General features: G+C 39.1%; 1 protein-coding gene and 1 long non-coding RNA gene across 2 annotated transcripts in view; one reads left to right on the forward strand and one right to left on the reverse strand.

Annotated features, from left to right (window-relative positions):
* Positions 1 to 21,998, forward strand: part of LOC107727812 (ephrin type-B receptor 2) — a 143,230-nt gene extending 121,232 nt beyond the window's left edge. Inside the window, exons 8-16 of the mRNA XM_016537810.1 lie at positions 1,498 to 1,606; positions 1,872 to 1,936; positions 4,755 to 4,877; positions 4,970 to 5,217; positions 8,823 to 9,038; positions 9,131 to 9,280; positions 11,692 to 11,885; positions 17,379 to 17,534; positions 21,348 to 21,998. Of these exons, the coding sequence (XP_016393296.1) occupies positions 1,498 to 1,606; positions 1,872 to 1,936; positions 4,755 to 4,877; positions 4,970 to 5,217; positions 8,823 to 9,038; positions 9,131 to 9,280; positions 11,692 to 11,885; positions 17,379 to 17,534; positions 21,348 to 21,456 (1,370 nt within the window). The 3' untranslated portion in view covers positions 21,457 to 21,998. The remainder of the gene's footprint in view (positions 1 to 1,497; positions 1,607 to 1,871; positions 1,937 to 4,754; positions 4,878 to 4,969; positions 5,218 to 8,822; positions 9,039 to 9,130; positions 9,281 to 11,691; positions 11,886 to 17,378; positions 17,535 to 21,347) is intronic.
* On the reverse strand, positions 6,472 to 24,143 carry LOC107727816 (uncharacterized). Its single transcript, XR_001638399.1, has 3 exons — positions 24,003 to 24,143; positions 15,832 to 15,837; positions 6,472 to 6,484 (listed from the first exon to the last, which is right to left on the reverse strand). It is a non-coding gene; the product is annotated as an uncharacterized LOC107727816 (long non-coding RNA).
* Between the last annotated feature and the right edge of the window lie 1,170 nt (positions 24,144 to 25,313).

Raw genomic sequence — 25,313 nt, forward strand, 5'->3', positions numbered from 1 at the left:
TAGGGATTATCGGTATTATCAATATCGTGATATCGCGACAGCAAAACTGTCTTGATATCAACGAAATAAAACCGAAAGCACAGTATGGCTTAATCCCTTCATCAAGTCTGTTTTCTCTGTGCGTTTCAAAGCGAAGCGCACATTTCATTCAGGTGATCAGCTCGTGATCTGGTGTTTTCCGTGCCTCAGAACGGTTCCGTTTACTGTGAATGCAGTCAAGTCGTTTATTGCATGTGCTGTGAGTTTAGCACACGTTTGGGAACGCAACGGCCACCAGTTATGCTTTATTTTCCCTTTATATATTCGCTTTTTATGCTTTATTTTTGTTTGGCTTCCTAAAACACCAGTGTGAATGTAATTTAGACTGAGACAGTATACCACAACTAAAAAAGGGTTGAGAGATTCAGGTACAAGACTTTTTTTCTGACTCAAAATGCATTAGATAGAAAATTTAACTTTAAAATGTGCAAAATTTTCATTCATTTTCATTTAATTTTCGTTAAAGATCACAATAAATATTGTGCCGTGGACTTCATATCGAGGTATTATCGTACCGTGAGATTTTGATATCATTACATCCCTAATATAATATATATATAAATTGTTTCCCTTATTAGTAGTTAGGGCCAGTATTTTTGGATTCTGTCCCGCTTCCAGAACACTGAAGAGGAAGAATGGTAGCTGAAACATGTCATTGGATGGACGCCCATCATTTTGCCTTTCCCAGATCACCTCATTCAGACGCAGCTGCCTCACTCATGCCTGCTCACTCCCTAAGCCGCTTATTATGAGCAGAGAGTCAGAATTATTATGATCTATCCTCCCAAGCTCTCTGCTGGCTTGATGAGAGACAGCAACTCAGCCAGGTGATCCAAACACGGAAGTGTCATGCCAGCAGGCTGGCAAGAGGTTTAAAACCGATTAAACAGGAAGTTACAGTGCAGTTGAATTCACATGAGACCCGATGAAGTTCAGGTTTTTGTTTACTCACTACCTCAGCTTTTGGGAGCTTGGAGCAAATGTTTAAATGTGGTAAAATCTGGTAGCACGCTAGCACGTACTTAGTCTCTAGGGTTGCGGAGTAAGCCCAGGGGTTTGTCTGCATTGTGAACGAATAGTCTGTAATTATAAACTAATAGGGAAGAACGAGAAAGCTAGGCAGGAGAGGAAGGGAAAAGAAAGTTCCCCAGGCCTTCCCAACATCCCAATCCATCTGTCTTGCACCAATACACACCACCCAACACATTTCTTCCATCGCCTGCCCATATGCTGCTGGAGCTAAGCAGTCCAAGTGTACAGCCCCGTCTGCCTGAAGGTATCTCACACAGGGCTTCCTGTCCCAGATTCCCCACTGCGAAAGTGGGGAAGTGAGGGTCTCTCACCTGTGTAGACATACACTGCAGGACTCCTGTGCCTCAAGGCTGTATCAGATATAGAGACACTCTGCTGGGGTTTGTCAGGAAGTGCTAACTTTTAGATATGTGTGTGTGCCTGCAGAGGAGTACAACACTAGCATTCAAGAGAAGCTGCCTCTCATCATTGGCTCGGCGGCTGCTGGTCTGGTCTTCCTCATTGCGGTGGTGGTCATCATCATCGTTTGCAACCGGTGAGTTCCACTTGCGGTGTTCTAAACATGTAAACCATTAGCATAGCTTCCCCCCAATTATACCAGCAACTTGTCAAAATCCCATGCTTTTGTCTTGATTTGCTTCATTAGCGGACATTTACAGAGCAGCAGAGCTTGTAAAAACTCGCTTAATGACGAGGTTGTGTTAACAAGATGATGGTGGGCAGTAGTGAGTGTTGTTTTCATGGCTTTAGCACCTTTTTAAACAGTACAAGCAGAGCTGTTTTCCTTTGTTTGCCTGCAGACGTGGATTCGAGAGAGCAGATTCAGAATACACAGACAAGCTGCAGCACTACACCAGCGGCCACAGTGAGTACTTAGGTCTCGACTGCTATACACACACTATGTATTCATTTAAAATGTACACTACCAGTCAAGTTTTTGAACAGTACGATTTTCAATGTTTTTTAAAGCAGTCTCTTCTGCTCACCAAGCCTGCATTTATTTGATCCAAAGTACAGCAAAAATAGAACATTTAAAATAACTGTTTTCTATTTGAATATATTGTAAAATGTAATTTATTCATATGATTTCAAAGCAAAATTTTTAGCATCATTACTCCAGTCACATGATCCTTCGGAAATCATTCTAATATTCTGATTTGCTGCTCAAAAACATTTTTTATTATTATTATTATGTTGAAAACGACTGAATATAATTTTTTCAGGTTACTTTGATGAAAGGAAAGTTCAGAAGAACAGCATTTATCTGAAATAGAAATCTTTTAACATTATAAATGTCTTTATCATCACTTTTGATCAATTTAAAGCATCCTTGCTAAATAAAATTATTATTTTCTAACATACATACATACTGACTCCAAGCTTTTGAATGGTAATAGTGTATAATGTTACAAAAGCTTTTTATTTCAGATCAATGCTGATCTTTGTATCTTTTTATTCATCAAAGAATCCTGGAAAAATGTACTCAACTGTTATAAATATTGATAATAATAATAATAAAAAAATGTTGAACAGCAAATCAGCATATTAGAATGATTTCTGAAGGATCATGTGACACTGAAGACTGAAGTAGTGATGCTGAAAATTTAGATTTGATCACAGGAATAAATTACGTTTTAAAATATATTCAAATAGAAAGCAGTTATTTTAAATAGTAAAAATATTTCTGCTTTTGCTGTATTTTGGATCAAATAAATGCAGGCTTGGGGAGCAGAAGAGAATTCTTTAAAAAACATAAATATCATAAAATAACAAAAATCTTACTGTTCAAAAACTTTTGACAGGTAGTGTACGTTATGGTTTATTTTTTATATGTTATTTGATGGAAATCTCTTATGCTCACCAAGTCAGCATTTATTTGATAAAAAATTATAAAATACAGTACTTTCCTCAAGCCAGTAAACCATCAGCATTTTACATACTAATGCCCTCAATTTCTCCTACTTACCCACCTCACACAAATCTATTTAGATACTGTATCTCTTTCACCATCAAACACACCTTTATCTCAAAGTTGACCTCAGTTTCTCAAGATTAATCTATGAAATATTAATCCTACAGCTTCCCGTGAAATCCCATCAGAGAGTGCATAAGCTACTTCCCCTAGAAGCGATTCTGTGGTTCATCTTTGTTCTCTTGCTCAGTTCTTTTTCCATCACTTGTTTATTTTCCCATCAAAGCAGTACACAAAGCTAATGCAAAAATCTCAGTGCCAGGTGTTTCAAAGTTAGCAAGATCCATCAAAGATTAGTCATAAAATGAGCAATACTTCAGTAAATACCATCTTAGCCTCAGAGTGCTGTTCCATTTATAGAAATAAATCTTTAAGATTCTCTCAAGGCAATAATTTAAAGCTAAGCTCGCTCGCTTGCTCTGCCTCTGAGGGCTTATAGTTTATCTCTCTCTTGCTCACTCTGCTGAATGAAAATGGTCTGGCACTTTTTCTCAAGTTAAATTTTTCTTTGCCCTTCCTTATCAATTTAAACAGCTTTTATGATGTGTAATCAGTGGTAAAGGACTGCTCTAAATGCTGTATTTATTGAAATGATTTCTGGAAGAGCATGGGGCCAGTAAAACCTGGAGAACCAAAGTCTGAATGCATCCATTAGTGCTCAAGAGCTCTCATTTTCTCACTCTTTTCACTTGTGTCTTCTTCATTATTTTCCCTCTCTTTGTCTCAGGCAGTTTAATCTTAAAAGCATAGTTTACTAAAAATTTAAATTGTCACTATTTGCTCACCTTCATGTCATTTCAACCCGGTATTACTGTCCTATTCTGTGAAAAAAGGATGTTAGGCAAAATGTTCATGCTGCTCTTGTCCATATCATGAAAGCCAATAGAAACATTCACGTTCATTATCTGGAAAATAGCAGTATGAACATCCTGCTAAACGCTTCCTTCTGTGCTCCACAGAGGACAGAAAGTTACATGGGTTTGGAACAACGTGAGGGTGAGTAAATGATGACAGATTTTCATTTTTGGGTGAACTATCCCTTAAGAAGTAAGCTCTGCTCAGAAGAACGTTCTCCAGAGTAGCACATACACTACAACCTCATCAATTTGTTATAGTTTGACATTCACAAATCTTTTGATGGTTGATGCCATTCGCTTCTCCCACTCTATTTATCTTTTTCTTGTCTGTTGCAAGAGCACATTTATCAATTCCAAAAACGTCTGTGCAGCCAGATCACCAACAGAAAGCCTCTCCAGCTGCATGAAGACACGATGTCTATTAAAATGCCTTCAGATAGATTTGAAGCTGCGAGACTGAATAATCGCATTTAAAGCAGGAATGACTTAAGTCCTAGCACACTTAAGTTCACCTTAAGCCAATTTACCTGAAGCCAAAAGCCATTTGATTGGCAGCAGTGGAAATTGCTGATATATGGTCTCCACCAGGGACTATGACATCCCAGAGATGATACATACATTAAAGCGCCTTATCTTTCTCTTGGCGAATGCTGTTACACTCCACTGACTGTAGTCATGAGCTGGTCCAATGTCATGCTTAAAATCCAAAGCTACTGGAAAGCCAGCCATTCCCAGAGACCCCAATAACTAATATTTTCAGACATTAACACTGATTATTCTGATGTACGGTATGTTGTGCAGCGTTTTTAAAATGTTTTGAGTATTATAGCTGTTTTTTTTTGTTTTTTTTCAAGTGTCACCAGGAATGAAGATCTACATTGATCCATTTACATACGAAGACCCCAATGAAGCTGTGAGGGAGTTTGCTAAGGAGATTGACATCTCGTGTGTGAAAATTGAGCAAGTCATTGGAGCAGGTAATCAAACCTCCAAACGTCCAAGAGTGTTCTACCATGAAGTTTTTCTTGTGCCTTGACCTAAAGAACAGTGCACTTGCCTCTGTCCATAGGAGAGTTTGGAGAGGTGTGCAGTGGAAACCTAAAGCTCCCAGGAAAGAGGGAGATGTTCGTGGCCATTAAAACACTGAAGTCTGGTTACACAGAAAAGCAGAGGCGGGACTTCCTGAGTGAAGCAAGCATCATGGGGCAGTTTGATCACCCCAATGTCATCCATTTGGAGGGAGTGGTGACCAAGAGCAGCCCTGTCATGATCATCACAGAGTTTATGGAGAACGGCTCATTGGACTCTTTCCTCAGGGTGAGCATTTTTGTGCCGAGTCTTGGTGTAATAACTATGATGCAATCTATACAACTTAATTAAAATGTAAATTAAAAAGAAAATTTGCATTTTTCATACTGTACATTATAATATTGTGATGCCTACATTCACATTTAAAACAACTAATTAAATTTTTTGTGTTATATTTTTTTTATTTATTTAAACAAAATAATGTGAAATTATAATATTAGCCATGATTATCACCTTATCTGTATTGGCTAGGAATTTTAAATTAATTTAAACCCCAAATGTGTAGAACAATGTGTATGAACATCTCTGGGCAATGACAAATCAGTCAATCATTTCTTTAACTAGTTCCTCAAAACCCTCTGAATGAACTGATTCAGTATAAAAATATGGATTTCCCCACGCTAACACAAGCTCAGTAATGTAAACATGACTCAAATTCCAGTTCAATCTCTCATCAGCAGGTGTGTATGCACATCAGCATGGTGAACATCAAACAAATGCTCCCTCCTAATTTCTCATGCTGTCCATCAGGTAATTCTCCACAGGGTCTCTCTTTAATACCCAGCTACCCCCCTGTAGCAAACATCTACTCTCAGTATTGATTCCAGTTGTAAGACTGTTGTAATAAGCTCAATTCTCTTCCATTCATCTCTATGGGTTACCACACTAACATTTGCTTTAAAGCGATCTCTTTAAAAGAAATAGTTGAATCGTTGCTCTGTGATTAGTCATGCCCTCATTTTGCATTGGTCACGCTCTCTCGGCCACGTTCTCTGCATTACAAGCGTCAGATGAGCGGTGTGTCTCACAAACTGAGCCCCCACATGTGCTTCCGACCTATATCACAGAACACACATAGCGATCAGAAAATTGTGCTTGGTGTTTTAATCTGAAAACTCTTAGCCTGAGGAAACTACTTTGTATCTCTCTCCAGTTTCCAGTAACAGCATCCATCCTGCAGATGCATTTAGATGATTATCCGAATGCAAGAATTTGCCAAAATCCTTGCTTACAGAACAAGCGTGGGGAATGAGAAGAAAATGCCACTGTCAGCCGATGACTGGCACGCGTCAATTTGATTTCAGTGCAGAGCTGATGTGGATAAAATAGGTGTCCGGATGCCTTGATCGCTACTAATTGGGCTCTCTGTGTGTTGCGTTGAAAAAAAATACCTTTGATTTATGTAAATATGTAATCTTTGGGGAAGGAATGATTTATTTTGCTCATTAGCAAGGCCTTTGCCTCTGATCTATCACGAGAGAAAACTTATTTTATCCTTGACGCCTAGCTTTTCGGGATGTTAGGCTCAGGAAGTGTAATTATCTGGAACAAGAAACCTTCATGATTGTGGCGTTTAAACGAAGGCGAGTAAACAGGAACCAAACGACCAGCCATTTGTTAGACATTTGAACTAAATTTATTTCTTCTCACCACAATCAGATCCAGCTCTCGGTAACCTCTGCAATTGTGAGGTTCTGATGTTATTTTAGCTGTTTGGCCAGCCAGTTGTTTCGCTCGTGTTTATACTTTCACAGCCCACCCCATTACAGAACACACATGCCCTACCATGCCATCGTGTGAAGAAATGACTGATGTTTGGTAATGTAAGTAGAAGTGTAAAAAAAAATGGCAATGAACACCTCATACATCACGTTTACTCTTGAGTTCAAATCACGATGCTATATTAAAACACTTGAAAAAGACTAGCTAATGTTTTTTTTTTTTTGCTCTCATAATGTCAGTTTGGTGGTGTGCGAGAACTTTGAAACTCCTCAGATCTTTGTGTAGCTGCACAATTGTGTTGTTTCTTCAAGACTGTCATCCATTTCTGACAGTACGCTGAATTCTTTGAAAACAACACGCCTCTGTTGTGGCACCTCACTATGACAGCGGATGACAACATTGTGTGTTAGTGCTGAAGCGCTAGAATATGAGTCTGATGGAGCTCTTGTAAGACAGGACTGAGAGAGAAGGAGACTCAACGCTAACCTGTCGTTCTTGCACTGATACAACTTCCACTGTTGTTTTGTGGCGGATTAAGAAGCAAGAGAGAGCAAAAGGGAAAGAAATTCAAAAAGGTATGTTGTCGAAACTTTCAGAAAGAAGCATCAAAATGAAAAGTTAAGCAAAGCCAAATAGAATCGACAGCAAAGACGTGCCTAAGAAGAAACAGCATGGATAGAATAATTCACATATAATCGGGAAAAGAAAGAATGTTTGCTTCACTCAGACTGCAGATCCAAATAACTTTGAGGCGAAGAATCCCTCCAATTAAACTATAGGCAAACACTGTGAGCAGATTAGAGTGCCAGGCTGTATTTGCGAAGGATTTCAGCTTTATGAATAATGGATGCTGCTTAATTGCTGTGGAGGGTTGAGGAGAAGTTCGATCAAGTCGGCTTAACATGGGGGAAGGGTTTGAGTGTGACACATGCTGCTCAGAGGAGGAAGGGTTTGTATGCAACACAGAATGAAGACATCTCATGGCTATTTCATCCAGAATCCAGTGCTTTCCGTCTCTCTTCACTTGACGCATGCGTGTCTGTCCGCACTGCGCCTGCTGGGCTCGTCTCGTCTGATCAGAAGCTGAATGCTGCTTGCTTCATGGCTGTCTGCGGAGGGTCTGCAGATGGAGGCAGCTGCAAGCACAGCTGGGTCAGAAACTGCTGGACCTCCTCATGAGCAAAGGGCTTTCTGACCACCATGGTCAACAGCTGCAAGATTTGCCACGGCCTGCATTGATCATTGAATGTCTGATCTAGCATTGCGTAGCATAAACTCTACCAATCCTCACCAGAGCGTTTGCACAGCCAACCCAAGCCAGGCTTGACTCAATGCATTGTGTTCAGTCTCTACTCTTATCCGACTGGGCATACTAGACATTAACCGTGATTTCCACAGCTTTATTCTTGCCTTATTGCTGTTGTTTGGGATTTATATGTTAGCCAGAGGAGATAACTGTAGCACAGTTACTTATGAGTTGATACTAGGAATGTGCAAATTATTATTATTTTTTTTTCTTCTGCGCACACACTTTACCTTTACAAAAGCCTTTTATAAGTAGGGCTGTGGATCAATTTTAAGACAAGATTTTAATAATTAATCAGGTTTTTTGTGATTAATAGACTAACTTGTGATCATAAATATTTAATGATTCATATTGAATCTTCAGATTAATGTAGTAACAACATAAAAAATAATATTTTAAATAATAAATAGCAGGTTTTTAACATCAAGGCCAGAATTGATATCAATACTGAAACCTCTTAATTTTTTATGTCTCTTTCTGTGAATAAAACTATAGAAGAGTAAACAAATAAATAAAGTAGTATTTTAAGATTTATTAGACCTAAATTATCACTATTTTGTTATCATTTATTAAATGATCATTTTATATCCACTTAAATCTCATTAGATAACTTGTTATAAAAGTCATTTGGCTTTGGTTTTATTTAGTGTGAAATAACTCTAGATTATGTTTCTTTGTCATTGAAAAAAATGAGTGCTTTCTGTCTTTTTCTGCATACATTTTCATGCTAAACAAATAATAAAATGACTACTTATACCACTTATTTTTATGTATTGACCCATTTCTGTTCTGTACTTGTTTACAGCAAAACGATGGGCAGTTCACTGTAATTCAGCTGGTGGGCATGTTACGAGGGATCGGCTCTGGGATGAAGTACCTTGCAGACATGAATTACGTACACAGGGACCTGGCCGCCCGCAACATCTTAGTTAACAGTAACCTTGTTTGCAAGGTGTCCGATTTCGGACTCTCACGCTTTTTGGAGGATGACACATCGGATCCCACCTATACCAGTGCCCTGGTGAGACGTTTTGTAATATTTGATTTGAAACATCATGCAAACTTGTGCTTTGATTTGAGATGACTTGATGTTTATGATTTGGGTTTATACAGGGTGGGAAGATCCCTATTCGATGGACAGCCCCAGAGGCCATCCAATATAGGAAGTTCACCTCCGCCAGTGACGTATGGAGCTACGGGATTGTCATGTGGGAAGTAATGTCGTATGGAGAGCGGCCATATTGGGACATGACCAATCAGGACGTACGTACCTCACCACTTACATTATCGTTCAAAAATTTGAAAGAAGTCACCAAGCCTGCAATTATTTGATCAAAAATAAAATAAAAACAGGAATATTGTAAAATATCATTACGATTTCAAATGCCTGTTTTCTATTTTAATATATTATTAATTTAATGTATTCCTGTGATGGCAAAGCTGAATTTTCAGCAGTCATTACTCGAGTCATCAATGCCACATGATTCTTTAAAAATCATTCTAATATGCTGATTTGGTGTCAATGTTAAAAAACAGTTTTGCTGCATAATATGCTGAATTTGGTGAAAAGGGTTTCATGATTAAAGAATTTGAATTCCTATTTTTTATAGTTACAAAACTCTTTTTACTTTAGTAATTTATTCAATTATAAAACAGTTTTCCAATAGAAGCACTGTGAAATGATCATGCCAGAGGCTGTTGGTTGGTTGCCGTATGTTAGCGCGTGATAGATGAATGCTGTGCAGCAATGTTGAATCAGAGGCTAAGGTAAACAGCAGAGAGAGCACATCGTAAATCTGTCCATGTGCTGCTCTGCTGTATGCGAGGCCAAACCTCAGACCCCAAACACTGCATGTGTGCAATCAGTCTTTGCAGAAACAGCTGCACCGATCATCACATCACATTGGCCTCAGAATGCAAAGATGACATAAGGATTTGCGTCAAGAAATCCCATTTTTCAGGGTTTGGAACAAAGTGGTTTGGACTGTATTTGTGTTTGTTTTGGAGAATGTATGCTTTTGGTGGCTACATCATGTGACGTTAAGAGAGTGTCTTCAAGCTATTGTCCTTGTATTGTGTCAAAGGGTATCATTTACTCTCACAAACGCTACCAAAGAAATTCACCTGTACTTCATACTCCTTTCCTGGTGAACAAAAAGATGATTTCACATGCAAAGCATGTGCCACGTTAAACAGTCCCTGCCCTTGAAGAAAGTTCCCATTTCTAGCATCCCTCTGGGTGGCTGGGAAAAGGCAAATTATGGGTCCAGATAATGAAAATTGTTTCAAATTGAAAGTGTGAACGCTAATGTGCTAAGAGGGAGCGCAGATCTCACCAGTTATCTTATTAGCAGTTCCAGATAGCGTTGCAGTCCTCCCATCGGGTTGGCCGTTTGAGGCGCCTGAATGAGATTAATCAGGCCTTGAATGGAGTCCCGTAATGGCTACGATAATGAGCTGGGGAACGACGGGTCTAACTCGGGTCCTGCTCATGCTTTCCACTTCATGGCCTTGCATCTCGTTTCTGGCCACCAAGGCCGCTTGAAGCATCCTGTTTCATTCAGATGTGACGGTACATCCATCGGTTCAGTTAATTTAAACGCTCAGTATCTGTTTTGCACATTTAGTGACGCTACACAGTTAATTTGCTGGAGATGTATTTAAGTTTTATTTAAGTGACATTCTTGATTTCCTGTTACAACTTGCAGCACATTTTCCAAATGTACAATTTAGTCAGCGTGTATATTACAGGCCATGTGTTAATCATGTTTAATCTGACAGATGTGCTTGATTGGAAATGAGTAGGACGGATGGGAGCCAGACTCAGGCCGAATACTGCCAAAAAACATAGTAACACCAAGGCCGCTCTTTTTTTGCACATTTGATCAGAGAGGAAATGCTTGTACTGCCAAATTGTTGTTATCAGCACCTTTATAATCAAGATCTATTAGCTGATTTAGGAGATATTTAGATAGCAGCTTACTGTGACCGCTTATTTATAGTCTGTGTGTGTGTGTGTGTGTGTGTGTGTGTGTGTGGTTGTGTAAGTGTGATCATGTGTGTGTTTGTGGCCAATGACAAATGACTTCCTTGTGTCCCCCTAAGACCCAGATAATGATCACAGTGCATTTATGAAGACTGCAGATCAATCCTCTGTCTCCTGGAGTGTTACAACCCCCCGCCCAGACGCTGGCTCATATCTACTGCCACCTGCCTCGCGCCATGCCGACAGCTCCTATCAAAACAAAGTTTTATGGCAATAAATTACATTTATTTAAAGTAAATGAATTTAAATCTAATGCATTACACATTATGTAATATTTGTATTACAATTCTAAGAATTAAACTTCTACTGATACTGATTAAACATTAGATTATCTTATAATGTTACACATTAATGTTGCCCACAGACTAACACACACTAGTTACAGATGTTATGTTGTCGAATAGTTTAAATAGTGTGGCTGGCATGTGACATGGTGCTGCTTATACAGGAATCCTGAGTTCAAATCTGGCTTGTGTCATTTCCCGAAGCCATCTCTCCCTCTTTCCCGCTATCGTTTGTCACCTGTCACTGAAACTTTTAATATACTTGGGATGCAACAAGCGTATCTTTCTCCGCCCCTTTTAATAACCATCTAGAGACCCTCACAGATCTGTGTCTCCCTCTGCAGGTCATCAACGCCATTGAGCAAGACTACCGGCTGCCCCCTCCCATGGACTGCCCCAGTGCCCTCCATCAGCTCATGCTGGACTGCTGGCAGAAAGACCGCAACAACCGGCCCAAGTTCAGCCAGATTGTCAACAACCTGGACAAGATGATCCGTAACCCTAACAGCCTGAAGGCCATGACTCCACTCTCATCAGGGTGAGTTGGAAAACAGAGTGCAGTTTGCTTGGGTGATCAGAGTCAGTGGATGTAAAACCTAGTAGACAACATTTTATGTGAAGGGTGTTGAAAAAGATGGGAAACAGCTACGGCTGCAACTAATAGTTAATAACTATTAACAAGTATATCTATTCGACAACGAATTTGATTATCGATTGATCATGTTTGCACACATCCGTCAGTAACGTCACTTTACAGCAGTGAATAATGCAATTCTATTTCTAACAGTGGAGGATGCAGAGTGAGCTACTGTGGGGGAAAAAGCATGACTCATGTTGTCCTAAACGCCATGAGTCATATTTAGTGTTCCAAACTAAAGCATATAGTTCAATTGCATGGCCTCCTGTAGTGGGAAATCACTCTCCGATAAAAGTTGATCTATTTCACATATTTACAAATGTTGGAGGGGACATACCTGTTTAAAAAGCTGTTGTTCAGCATTAGCTTATTATTACATTGAAATTTTATGAATTTAATGCTTACATTTTTTGTAATCTGTCTCTAAGGGTGTATTCACATCAGGAAAGTCCACTAGTTCACTTGCTTTGGTCCGGACCAAATACAATGTTGATTTTTTTTTGTTTGGTGCGGTTTGCTTTCACACTGCCCTTTTTGCAAGTGAACCAGAAACTGTAAACAAAACCACACGTGTGCTTAAGGTCATTCATTCATTGGTTCATCCACTCAACCATACCAGAGTTCGTTTGGAACCGGACCGAGACCAACTCTTCAGCTGGGTCTCGGTACGGTTGTTTGGTCCGCACCAGAGTGTGATTGCTGTATTCACACCTGCCCAAAGGATCTGCACCAAGGGGGGAAACGAACTTGAGTTCGATTCAATCGAACCAAACAAGACAGGTGTACATACACCCTAAATGTTTGTATCTCATGGGATACATTGCCTTTTTAGGGGTATAAATCAAGATATAAAAAAACATATAAAGTGCCTTGCAAAAGTATTCAAAACCCTTCATTTTTTTCACGTTTTATGTTGCAGCCTTATGTTAAACTGCTTTAAATTACTTTTTTTTTTCACATCAATCTGCACTCCATACACCATAATGGCAACGCAAAAACAGAACTGTCACAACTTTGTACATTTATAAAAAATAAAAAACTGAAATAAGTACATTGCAACTCAGTACTTAGCTGAAGCAACTTTACAGCCTCAAATATTTTTGTGTATGATGCGATAAGCTTTGCACATCATCAAATAGTTTTGTGTATGATGCGACAAGCTTTGCACATCAGCATTTGGCAATTATCTGCCATTCTTCACCTCACCTGTTCACCTCTCAAGCTCTGTCAGGTTGGATGGGGGCAGATGCACATTTTCAGGTTTCTCCAGAAATATTTGATTGGGTTCAAGCCCAGGCTCTGGCTGGGCCACTCAAGGACATTCACAGAGTTGTCTATAAGCCATTTTTGCTGTGTGCTTGGGGTCATTGTCCAGTTGGAAGGTGAGCCTGGACTGGTTCCCCTTCAGGAACTCGAGCTGCGTCGAAACGCTATGAGAACACCTTCAGCATGACCACACTCTGAATCACGTGTAATCAGTCCAATCGATGGGGGAGATCCAGGAAGCTTAAAAGTGCATGTGGTGGATACAGCGGCAGCTTTCTGTCATTCAGCAAGCGCTCTGTGTGTGTGTCAGTTCTCTCTCTGTTTGTGAGTCTTATTTGGTGTTGTCTGTCTATTAAGCCATGCCTAAAGCTAAGGATAAGCACAAGGGCGAGAGCAGGCAGCATTATAGGCTGTGTGTTCCTCCCTGCCCGTGCTACATTACAGGTGGGGATACACACAGTCTGTGAGTTGTCTGGTTGGGAGCGAAGCACGCAGAGTCAGCTCTCAAGGAAGCTGACTGCCCGCATTGCGAGCGTTTGCCCCTCCGTACGCTTCGCTCCTGGAGGGCTCTCTTTGAAAGAAAAGCTCAGAAAAAGCTCTTTCACAGACCTCCACGCCGGAGCCTGCCTTTCTTCCACAACCTTCACACCGAGGTGTCGAGGTTGTGGGTGAGACCCTTCTTGGCCCGTATCTTGAGTCCCGCCTCCAGTCATTATACCAACGTGGCGGGGCTGAATGATCAACGCTCGCGAGCTATCTGTCCCCCGACACGGCATCGTCCTTGAAGGCTCCGGCATTGCCCTCCAAGCCGCTGCAGACCATCTCAGCGCTGGTGGGCATGGGGTACACGGCAGCAGGTCAGGCTGGCGCTTGCTTGCACACCATGGCGGTGTTGCAGGCCTACCAAGCCGATCTGCTGAAAGAGCTGGATAAGGGCGAGGAGATTAAGTCTGAGGATATCACAGAGCACAGACGAACCACTGATCTGTCTCTCCATGCCACCAAAGAGACCGCCCACGCCATCGGCAGGTCTATGGCAGCACTGGTGGCGGCGGAGAGACAATTGTGGTTGACCCTGTCCGATATGAAAGAGAAGGGCTCAGGGCTTGGTCTTTGCTCTAATATGCATTTTCAGCTGTTAGACCTTTTATTAAGACATGTGTGCCTTTCCAAATCATACCCATTTAATTGAATTTGCCACAGGTTAACTTCACTCAAAGTGTGGTAACATTTACAAGCAAAATTTTAGCTAAACTCCTGAGCTACATTTTGCTGTAACTGTCCCAGATAAGAGTATGAATACTTATGCAATGGAATCATTTAAGTTTATCTTTTATAAATTAGCAAAGATGTTAAAAACCTGTTATTTGCTTTGTCATTAGTGTAGATTGATGTGGAAAAAAAGTAATTTAAAGCAGTTTAACATAAATCTACAACGTAACAAAAAGTGGAAAAATTGAAGGGGTTTGAATACTTTCGCAAGGCACTGTATATATAGACTGTGATTTTGTGGCTTGTGTTTTAGAAAATCAAATCTTTCTGTAATCTTGACAAAACGCATATCGTTGGAAAGGTCTGACAGTCAAGGTTCCATATTTGGTAACTGTTTTGTAATAGAAGTGATATTATGACAGAAAATGATTGATTTGTGAAAGAAAACTGCTTCAAAAAAATTCAATAAGAGTTTGGGTGTAACCCACTGGTTATTTTTGGTATAGTGCCCAAACAAAATCTCAAAGGAACCACAATTTTTGTGATATCAACTTAAAATGTGGAACATAACTTGGTTAGACACATGGCTTTGATTTTATAGCAATTTTAGAGTGCAACATATTTTATAAAATACTTATTTTATATAAAATAAAAAAATGAGTATACTACATTATCTTTGCTGTAAACTTAAACTTTTATAACTTTATATACTTTCTTTTTTTTTTTTAAATGCTTTCACTTCGGCAATAATCTGCTATGTGTCTTCTTTAAAAGGAGACCAACCTTAGGTCTGTATTCCAAAGCGTTCAGGAATTACAACCATGTTGTAACAAGCATTGACAAACAAGTGTTCTGTTTTCAGTAATTTATACCCCCAAAGGGGCAACATATCCTGGGGGATAAAAACATTTATATCAAAAATAAGAGTCAAGTTTTGAAAAATATCATGAAATTGTATTATTAGAGTCCCAATAAGATGGAAAATAGCAATAAATTAATTTTCTGATGTCTCTTTATGGTTTTGCCCTTTTTAGTGTTAATTAATGGTAAAATTCAATTAAAGGTAAAATTTTGGTCAATTTTAACCCCTTTTGCACATAAAATTCAGTTGCAAATAACCTACATAGATACATACACTACATTTGTTTTCATTGCTTTCAAATTGTACAATGTTTGGAGGACAACACTGGGCAGGATGTACAATAAAATGTTTTTTAAAAAATGAATTAATTTTTTTATTTAAATTATTTTGGGATATTTTTCATCTGACAAATCAAATAAATAATCAACAGATGAAGTGATTATAAAAATAATCATTAGTTGCAGCCCTAGAAGCAATATTACGCTGCTTTCTCAGACACCTTATGACACCAGCCTGAGTGAAAATAAAAATCCACAATGTAGATTATTATATAAATATTTCATCAAAATTATATGTGAGCTATGTTTGTTAATGCTTATTAGAGCCTCGTGCCAACATCAAATTCTGTTTTTTTGTGCATGTCGTGTAGAGCGTTCCAAATCAGCCAATAGTGAGGTTTCATTTCACTTAGGCTAGACAGCAAGGCAGCTCGCTTGGCTTTGAAACAGGGCGTGCATTTAACACTTTGACTCATCTGACATAATTTAACTCATGCAGAGTAGTGCACAATAGTCATTACAATAAATCATATTTATGTAGAAAGTCACAGAGATGTTTAAACAAGTTTCTACAGTATTTAGTTTATGGAGACACATTGCCTTTTTGGAAAGCTGTATAGACACAGACGTGAAACTTTACACTATGGTATGCCGTGGCAGCATCAAGGGATCATAATGACGTTATGACAGTCTAACCGTTGTACATACATAATACTGTATTGTTTGGAGAGAAGTGCAGATCCGTCCGTGTTACATGATATATGTGTGGCTACAAAAACTATTTTATTACTTGCTTTGAAGTTTCTTTTTTAAGATATTTAGTACTTAGATTAGTCTGACATCTTCGACATTACACTGAAGTGCATGTGTGTGTGCATGTGTCCTTTTGTGTGTGTGTTTCATATATTAGGGGGAATTTTCTGTGCCTGACCTTTTGCCAGACCCGACTCGCTTGCATCCTTCAAGGCATGTTTACAAAACCAAATGGAATATGACCTGAATATAAATGTCTTTAAGCAGCCTTCTTCTAAACGATTCCTGTTATGTTTTCAATCTTTGGTCAATGTTTTGGTTTTACTTCTGATACCTGTGGTGGGCTTTATTGATGCTGTGAAGTTTGTGAGTTATTTCTTTTGGCACTGAATTGCTACGTAAATAAAATCAGCTAGGTTTGATAGATCAAATCATTATTAAAGGCTTTAGGCAGTCGTAAACTTGAAACAATAGTAAATCTGGGAGATGAAGTAACAGTGGGCAAAACTCTCATCAGTTTCTTATGGACAAATATAAAGTGGCCTAGTTTCTTCTGTCATCACGCTGATGGTTGAAAGGCTTGGGTTTTGCGAGCTTCTCACCAGCTCTTTTTGCCTGGAGGCTAATACGCTACAGTAGCGTTGCTAGAAAGTACAGTCATCTGGGGACATTAATTGCATTTTTTTGACGAATTAAGCAGGGCAGAGGATATTTTGCACTTAAATTCTTCCCTAAGTTTCTTTTTTCCTCTCCAGAGATTGAATTATATTGACCCAAGAAATAATATAGCTCAATATTCCCAAGTGTGTCACAATTGCCAAAAATATGCACAAGATTTAATTTATTTTTTTATTTTTTTGCATTGACGATAATATGCCAAATAAATGTGAACCACCTGCACTTTAGGAATGTACCATGTATACTATGGGGGGATTGTAGTGTGTACTTGGTGGTTAAAAGCTATTTTTACTGCATACATTGTGACTCGTCTGTCTCTCTATCTCTTTCTCATTGCCCTTCCAGTGTGCATTTGCCCTTGCTTGACCGCAGTGTGCCCGACTTCTCTAGTTTCAACACTGTGGATGATTGGCTGGACGCTATTAAGATGGGCCAGTACAAAGACAACTTCGCCAATGGCAACTTCACCAGCTTCGACCTTGTTTCCCAGATGACCATGGAGTAAGTGCTATACCTATGAGAGAGAACAGTTTGGAAAACAGCCACGCTTTGATCACTGAGTCAGCAGAACCTCTGGGGGATCTTTGACTTTAATAGCGCTGACTGTCAGTACCAAGATTTGCTCTATATTGCCCTAAGTTTCTCTGTCTATTTATTAGGGCTGCACGCTATGGTATAAAATATAATATTTTATATTAAATTATGCTACAGTTCAAAAGCTTGGGTCAGTAGGGGCCTTTTTTAATACTTTTATTCCACAAGGATGGATTAAATTGCTCAAAAAGACACAATGTTGCAAAAGATCTCAAATAAATGCTGTATTTGATTGATTTTCATTAAAAAATTCTAAAATGTATCATGGTTTCCACAAAAATGTCAAGCCACAGAATTGTTTTCAACATTAACAATGCATAAATATTAGAGTGATTTCTGAATGATCATGTGACACTGAAGACTGAAGTAATGGCTACTGAATATTCAGCTTTGCCATCACAGGTATAAATGACATTTTAAAACGTATTAAAACAGAAAAAAGTAGAAACCCTTTATTAATAAATGCTGTTAAATGTAGTTCATAACATCTAAATCATTAAATAGAGTTAAAGACTTTATTGTAAAGTTTTACCATTTATTGAAAATGACAGCCTTTTGAGGTATAATGATAAATGCACAAGGCCATATCGCTATTTCAGTTTCAATGTGATTGATTATGTAGCTGTACTATTCAGTAGGGCTGTCCTCGACTAAAGATTTTTCTGGTCGACTGTTAGTCGTTCATTTTAAGCATTAGTCGACGAATCACGAGTCGATGATTCTTTACAGACTGAATATGGTGGACTGTATCAAAAGGCTACCCTTTAAAAGGGCAATGAAGAAACGGGAGATAAAAAAAACTCACCACACAGTACATGCTTCTGAGATTTTCTTTCTAATATTTTAGGAAAATCTTGAATAGAAATACTGACTGTCTGCTCAATGGATACACAGGGGACAACCTGCGGGACCTTAATCCCTCTCCCCTCGCTGACAGCCGAGGGAAAAGTATGTGAACACCATGAAATGGGACTTCCTTTTGGCAGCCAATACTGCCTTGAAGAAAAATGAGACTTTTTTTGCAGTTTAAACAACATCAACTCAGACAAACGGAGAAAAAAAGTCAAAATAGTTATCACAGTGTTGAATTTGTGGTGCAGATTCCTCATTGCTAAGGGGGAGAAAAAAGAAATATTTTACAGATGTCATAAGAGCCTGCCAAATAGAGCATCATCCCTTTGTACCTCGTCCTGTACATATCAGATGCACTTGTGAGGTCGTCAGTACAAGCCTGATGTAGTCCAACATTTAGTTTCAGTTTCAGTATTGATTGATTATGTAGTTGTACTATTCAGTAGGGTTGCCCTCGACTAAAGATTTCTGGTCGACTGTTAGTCGTTCATTTTAAGCATTAGTCGACGAACCACACATTTATTAATAGACCATTTAAATAATAATAATGAGCCTTTAATTGCCTACATAGCCTAATAAGCGCTCAAACACACACATAAAGCTTGCCACAGCACACCAGCAGAAGTAATAATAATAAATGTGTAGGGAAAAACAGTAAGAAGGCTGCATTAACATTTTAATAAGTTATTGATAAACTAGTGTTTTCTTTGTTTTATGCTTAAGAGATTAAGTCGGCGACACTGACTCGTCATCTCCGAAGTAGTGGATGTATGCATGTTTCATACGCATGACATAATCTGAGAATATTTGTTTTCCATTTGAATTGGTTCATTTGAAAGTAGACATTTCACTCTATATAGATATATTTTTCATATCTGTAAGGCAAGTATACACGGAAGACTGAGACGGATTTGAAAGTATTTCACTCTATATAGATATATTTTTCATATCTGTAAGGCAAGTATACACGGAAGACTGAGACGGCAGAAAACGCATCCTGCTTGCTGTCATTATTTTACAAAAGCGCAATGTTTTGTTGTTATTGTGAGTGCATACACATAAACATAGAGTCTTTACATATTCGAAGGATGTATTACTCTTATCTGTATGACCAAAAATGACCAAAATATTTTAAGAGCAAGTGAGCGCTCTGGTGCCTCCATCTGTCCTGCAGTGAGCGCGATACTATTCAGCTTCCACACTCTGCACAGACACTTGAATAGCGCACATTTTTCTAGGTTAACATTAGATTGAGGGGCCATTTAAAGGGTTAGTTCACCCAAAAATGAAAATTAGCCTGTGTTTTACTCACCCTCGAGGCATCCTAGGTGTATATGACATTTCACTCTATATAGATATATTTTTCATATCTGTAAGGCAAGTATACACGGAAGACTGAGACGGCAGAAAACGCATCCTGCTTGCTGTCATTATTTTACAAAAGCGCAATGTTTTGTTGTTATTGTGAGTGCATACACATAAACATAGAGTCTTTACATATTCGAAGGATGTATTACTCTTATCTGTATGACCAAAAATGACCAAAATATTTTAAGAGCAAGTGAGCGCTCTGGTGCCTCCATCTGTCCTGCAGTGAGCGCGATAACAAAACGCCGGTCACGAATTAGAAGTACAAACCGAGGATTTGTAAAGAAAAATGTTGGAGGATTTCGATATAACCCAAGAGGAGACTGGTTTTCCTTTGCTAAAGCAAGGAAACTTTGCTTCCTTTGCTACTACAAAGAAACTTGTGAGACTAGCATATCTCAGAGACATACGTGCTGCGCATACGTCCTGCGTCATCCGCCGGAACAGCTTCCGCGTATGACAGATACCGGAAGTGAGAGAAAAGTGTTTATTACGTTTGAAATATGGATATTTTTCTTACAAAAACGCATGGATTCACTACAGAAAGCCTTTATTCACCCCCGGAGCCATGTGAGGCACGTTTTATTATGGATGCGTGCGCTTTATTTGACGACTTGTGGACTGTTCAACTGCAACACCCGCTGACTGCAATGATAGAGCTTGGAATAGCCAGGACAATTTTTAATATAACTCCGACTGGATTCGTCTGAAAGAGGAAAGTCATATACACCTAGGATGCTTCGAGGGTGAGTAAAACACAGGCTAATTTTCATTTTTGGGTGAACTAACCCTTTAAAGTTGCTGCTACTAATATATTTCAGATGATAAGCCATATCTGAGGTCAATGAATGATATGCAAGTGTTTGGATGTCCTGCCCGATGTACTACCACAAAGACCAGCCGTTAATGATCTGTCCATCACGGACTGTGTGACCTCACCACTTCCTGTGGATTTTTTTTCTGCGACTAATAAAATTTGGTCAATCAAGCCTGTTCTCGTCGACCAACGGTTAATCGACTATTTGGGGGCAGCCCTACTATTCAGTCTGTTTATTATCCTCTTTGTCTTTTTTTCAAAATGAATTATAGATTGCAGTCTGAAATTATCTCTCAGTGATTAGACACTGTATGGATTTAAATTCAAAAATAAATATTGGTATATTTTCTCATATTTGTTGCTGACTGTCAGTCACAGTGGAAATGGGAACCACAGAAATGTATGCTTAGATTCTTCTCCTCTCCTCACCTTAGCTGTTACCTGACCAAACCAGACACGCCATGAAAACAAAGGAAGTGTTGTTGTTTCAGAGACGCTTGGATTGTGCAACAAACAGAGGATGATAGGGATTTACCGGTTACTCAATCTTGAATTAACATGCTCAGTATACTTTGGCATCATGTGATGAAGCCAGTGAATAAAAATGTGTTACTACAGCTTTATGGTATTTGCTTCTGAGCGCTCATGTTTGATCTTGCCTCTTTCTGTTCGTGTGTACATAGGGACATTCTCAGGGTCGGAGTGACACTCGCGGGTCATCAGAAGAAGATCCTCAACAGCGTTCAGATGATGAGGGCCCAGATGAACCAGATCCAATCGGTAGAGGTTTGACCACGCATTCCGGTTAGACTGGGAGGAGGACAAGAGGAGGATGCGGAGGGTCAACGTGAAGGGATGGAGGGCGGCCACTACAGACCCTAAGCCTGATTTTCCTTCTGGACCACCTAGGATATCACCAGCCCCCTCCTCCAAAACACTCTCGTTCTCCATCTGTGTTATCTGAATTCCCCATTAACCCCCAGACACCCCAATGGGCTCGACTCGGGAAAGCTGCGTCTGGAAAATATGGTCACAACACCTGATCATTTAGCTTTAGCCGCCACCAATCACAGGATGACCGATCAGTCTGCCAGCAATAGGCTCCGCCCCCTACTTCCCTTGAATTTTCCTCTTACTTTCCTTCCATTTTATTAATTTTTGTTTTGTTTTTTTGTTTTTAGTCTTCATTTTTTTAAAATGTTAAGAATTTTTAAAGCTATGAAAACACAAGGAATCTATATAAAATATATAGATTGGTGTAAAATTGCAGACTGAATATGGTGGACTGAATCAAAAGGCTACCCTTTAAAAGGGCAATGAAGAAACAGGAGATTTAAAAAAAAAACTCACCACACAATACATGCTTCTGAGATTTTCTTTCTAATATTTTAGGAAAATCTTGAATAGAAATACTGACTGTCTGCTCAATGGATACACAGGGGACAACCTGCGGGACCTTAATCCCTCTCCCCTCGCTGACAGCCGAGGGAAAAGTATGTGAACACCATGAAATGGGACTTCCTTTTGGCAGCCAATACTGCCTTGAAGAAAAATGAGACTTTTTTTGCAGTTTAAACAACATCAACTCAAACAGACAAACGGAGAAAAAAAGTCAAAATAGTTATCACAGTGTTGAATTTGTGGTGCAGATTCCTCATTGCTAAGGGGGAGAAAAAAGAAATATTTTACAGATGTCATAAGAGCCTGCCAAATAGAGCATCATCCCTTTGTACCTCGTCCTGTACATATCAGATGCACTTGTGAGGTCGTCAGTACAAGCCTGATGTAGTCCAACATTTAGTTTCAGTTTCAGTATTAGATGGATCTACATTGACATTTGATGGATTTTCTTTTGTGTGCGTGTGCGTATATGACTTGAGGGGGTCATCTTTTATATTCTTCCTCCTTTTTGTCATGGGCTAAGATGATTTAGTTTGAAAGACGGCATAAGATATTCTCCCCCGCAAATTTTTTAGCATGTTCTTTCCTTGAACTGCTAAGAGAGAAGGACCCCGAGTGCACGTATGGTGTGGTCTTCACATCGTCTACGCTCTTCTTTTATGTTTGGATCCCTGCCATGTGTGTGTGTGTGTGCATGGAATGGAGCACATGGAGCTGCGGAGCAGGTGTGGTGCAAAACTATGATTTCACAGGAAGCTTGGATTTGATACACTTTGCAGTCACTGTGTTGATATGCTTATATTTTTGCCACCAAAACCATTTCTTTAAAAAAAAAAAGATGTTTTATAATAAGGTGTTTAGGGGTTTTAATATCTGATAAAGTGTGCAGTTAGAGGACATTTTCATAACAGGGAAGTGATTGTTCATTGTGAAGCATAGTTTTATATGAGAATATTGTTATTGTATGACATTTTTGAACTGGTTACATTCACCAATTGTGGCGAAGCTTAAATTTGGAGTTTCATAGGACATTTAAACAAAAAAATAACGAACAATATCAGCTGTAAATGAGTGTGTATAGGTTTGTTTTATTTTTACAGAAAATACATCCCACTGTTCTCCATGGTATGGTACTTCCACGATGAGATCTTTCACCTCCATAGACGTAAGAACAATAATACTCTGTATAATAATATTCTAAAGCAGAAACTTCCCCCCTCAGAGAGGTTTGTCTCAAAACTGTGTTGGATTTTAGTGTACATATTTTTTTTATGTATTGTTGAAACTGAATGGAGAGTCGCTATTGTCGATGTTTATTTTGGGCCTTTTCGTTTTGTACTAGGATTGGCTGAGAGATGAGAATCAGCCGTAGAGATGAATGGGCCGGAGGCATCTTCATCCATGCTGGAGTGTCTGTGTGTGAGCGAGTGTGTTTGTGTGTTTGCACGTGCAGGTACGTCCATGTACCAGCATTACGGTCACTGTGGTTAACAATATACTTCTTTCTCAGCTGTCGAGGGGCTCGCTTTATTCCATAACCTCAGGGTTGCCACGTATCTGTGTTAAAAACCATGCAGTGCTGTGAGGTCAGTTCAGTGTAGGTAAGGTCCATTGGCTGAATCTCAGAGTGCTAATGAAGTTCTAATCAGATGGTGTTGACCTTTCTCTGTTCTTCCCATTACATAATGCTTCCATTAGAATGAAGATTCTGTCGTTCAGTGTTTTGACATGAAACACAACGTTCAGCATACAGGCCATCCCAGGTGTGAACTATTGAAATACATAGCGATAAAGGCTTGAGAAACGACCGTGTCTACTTTCCTCTATGTCCAGAAAGATGGTAGGATTTTACTTTCCTTAGAGCTTGACATACTAAATGGCCCTTAAGTTTTAGCTCTCAGCATTTCAGTCATTTTTGGTAACCAGCAGGAGGATACAGGGTGAAAGGAAATGAATCTGGGCTTAACACCTTGTCCTAACCAGCAACATGGAATTTGTCCGTCCACACTGAAAGCAAAAATTCAGCACAGCACAATCACAGCCAATGTTTAATATGCAGTTACATTACATTCTCTCAAGCTCACCTCATCAAGGCTACATTTATTTGGTCAAAAATACTGACCATCTTCAGTTCACATTATCCTTCAGAAATCATTCTAATATGCTGATTTGTTACTAAAAAAAAATCATTTTTGAAAAAAAAAAGTTACAAAAACTGTACAGAAACAGCGTATTTTTGTGTAAACCATGACAGGTTTTTCTGGATTCTTCGATGAACAGAATGTTTACACAACATTTAGTCTTTAGTCACTTTTTATCAATTTAATGTGTACTTGCTGAATAAAAGAAATAATTTTCTTAAATAAAATAAATAAATAAAAATAAATCGACCCCAAAATTTAGAATTATGGTGTATGTTGGTGAGGCTATCAAGCTGCAATAGAAATGAATATCAAGCAATTGACATTATGTTCTATCCCTTGCAGGGCATAAAATGATTGTAAAATAAAATAATGTAAATATATTACACTAAAATAACAGATAAGCAAAATAAATACATTTTCGTTATTGCTGCTTTGCAATTGACCAAATATTCTTTATGGACAAAAACAATTAATACATGTAAAAATCATCCATTTCCATGGTATATATGCCATATGTGACACCTCAGTCGCTTTCAGCAGCTGGTTGGGACAAGGAGCGAGTGAGAGAGGTGAGACAGATTGAGAGTGAGAAATGTTCTCGCATCATAAAACTTGAGCAGTGATGGTGCCAGCAGCCACCTTTACCTGTCTGTCCAGCACATCCTCTCAATATTTAATGGCTTCTCAGTGTCACTGCTGCACTGTGAGACTAAGGTTCTGAATCCCTCGTCTTCCTCAGAATAACACCGCTTCTGCTTCACCCTCTAGGACAACCACTGTCACTCAAAGCTCCAGCACACATTCCGGGATCCACACACACATTGCTGCTGTACGTCTGCAGAAGTTGAGACTCTCATGGCAGTAGCTCAGCAATATTTAGAGGTGCCGCCGACAAGTTACAGCGTGTTTTAAATCAGCCTAACAGCACAGGATTAACAGAGCTTTGAATGAAATCCAGTGCTGAAGGGATATCCTGTGTTCCTGATCCTCATCTTCTTTTCCTTCCAATGAAATGTGTCGTTTCATAAGTACAGTTTCACGGGCCTGCGCTATTTGCAAAAAGACGCTTTTCTTGCAGCTTGGCGCTGATGATCACATGAGTTT

This window comes from Sinocyclocheilus rhinocerous, unplaced genomic scaffold (assembly GCF_001515625.1).
Source record: "Sinocyclocheilus rhinocerous isolate Xijiao unplaced genomic scaffold, SAMN03320098_v1.1 scaffold576, whole genome shotgun sequence".
In the NCBI taxonomy this organism is placed as follows: domain Eukaryota; kingdom Metazoa; phylum Chordata; class Actinopteri; order Cypriniformes; family Cyprinidae; genus Sinocyclocheilus; species Sinocyclocheilus rhinocerous.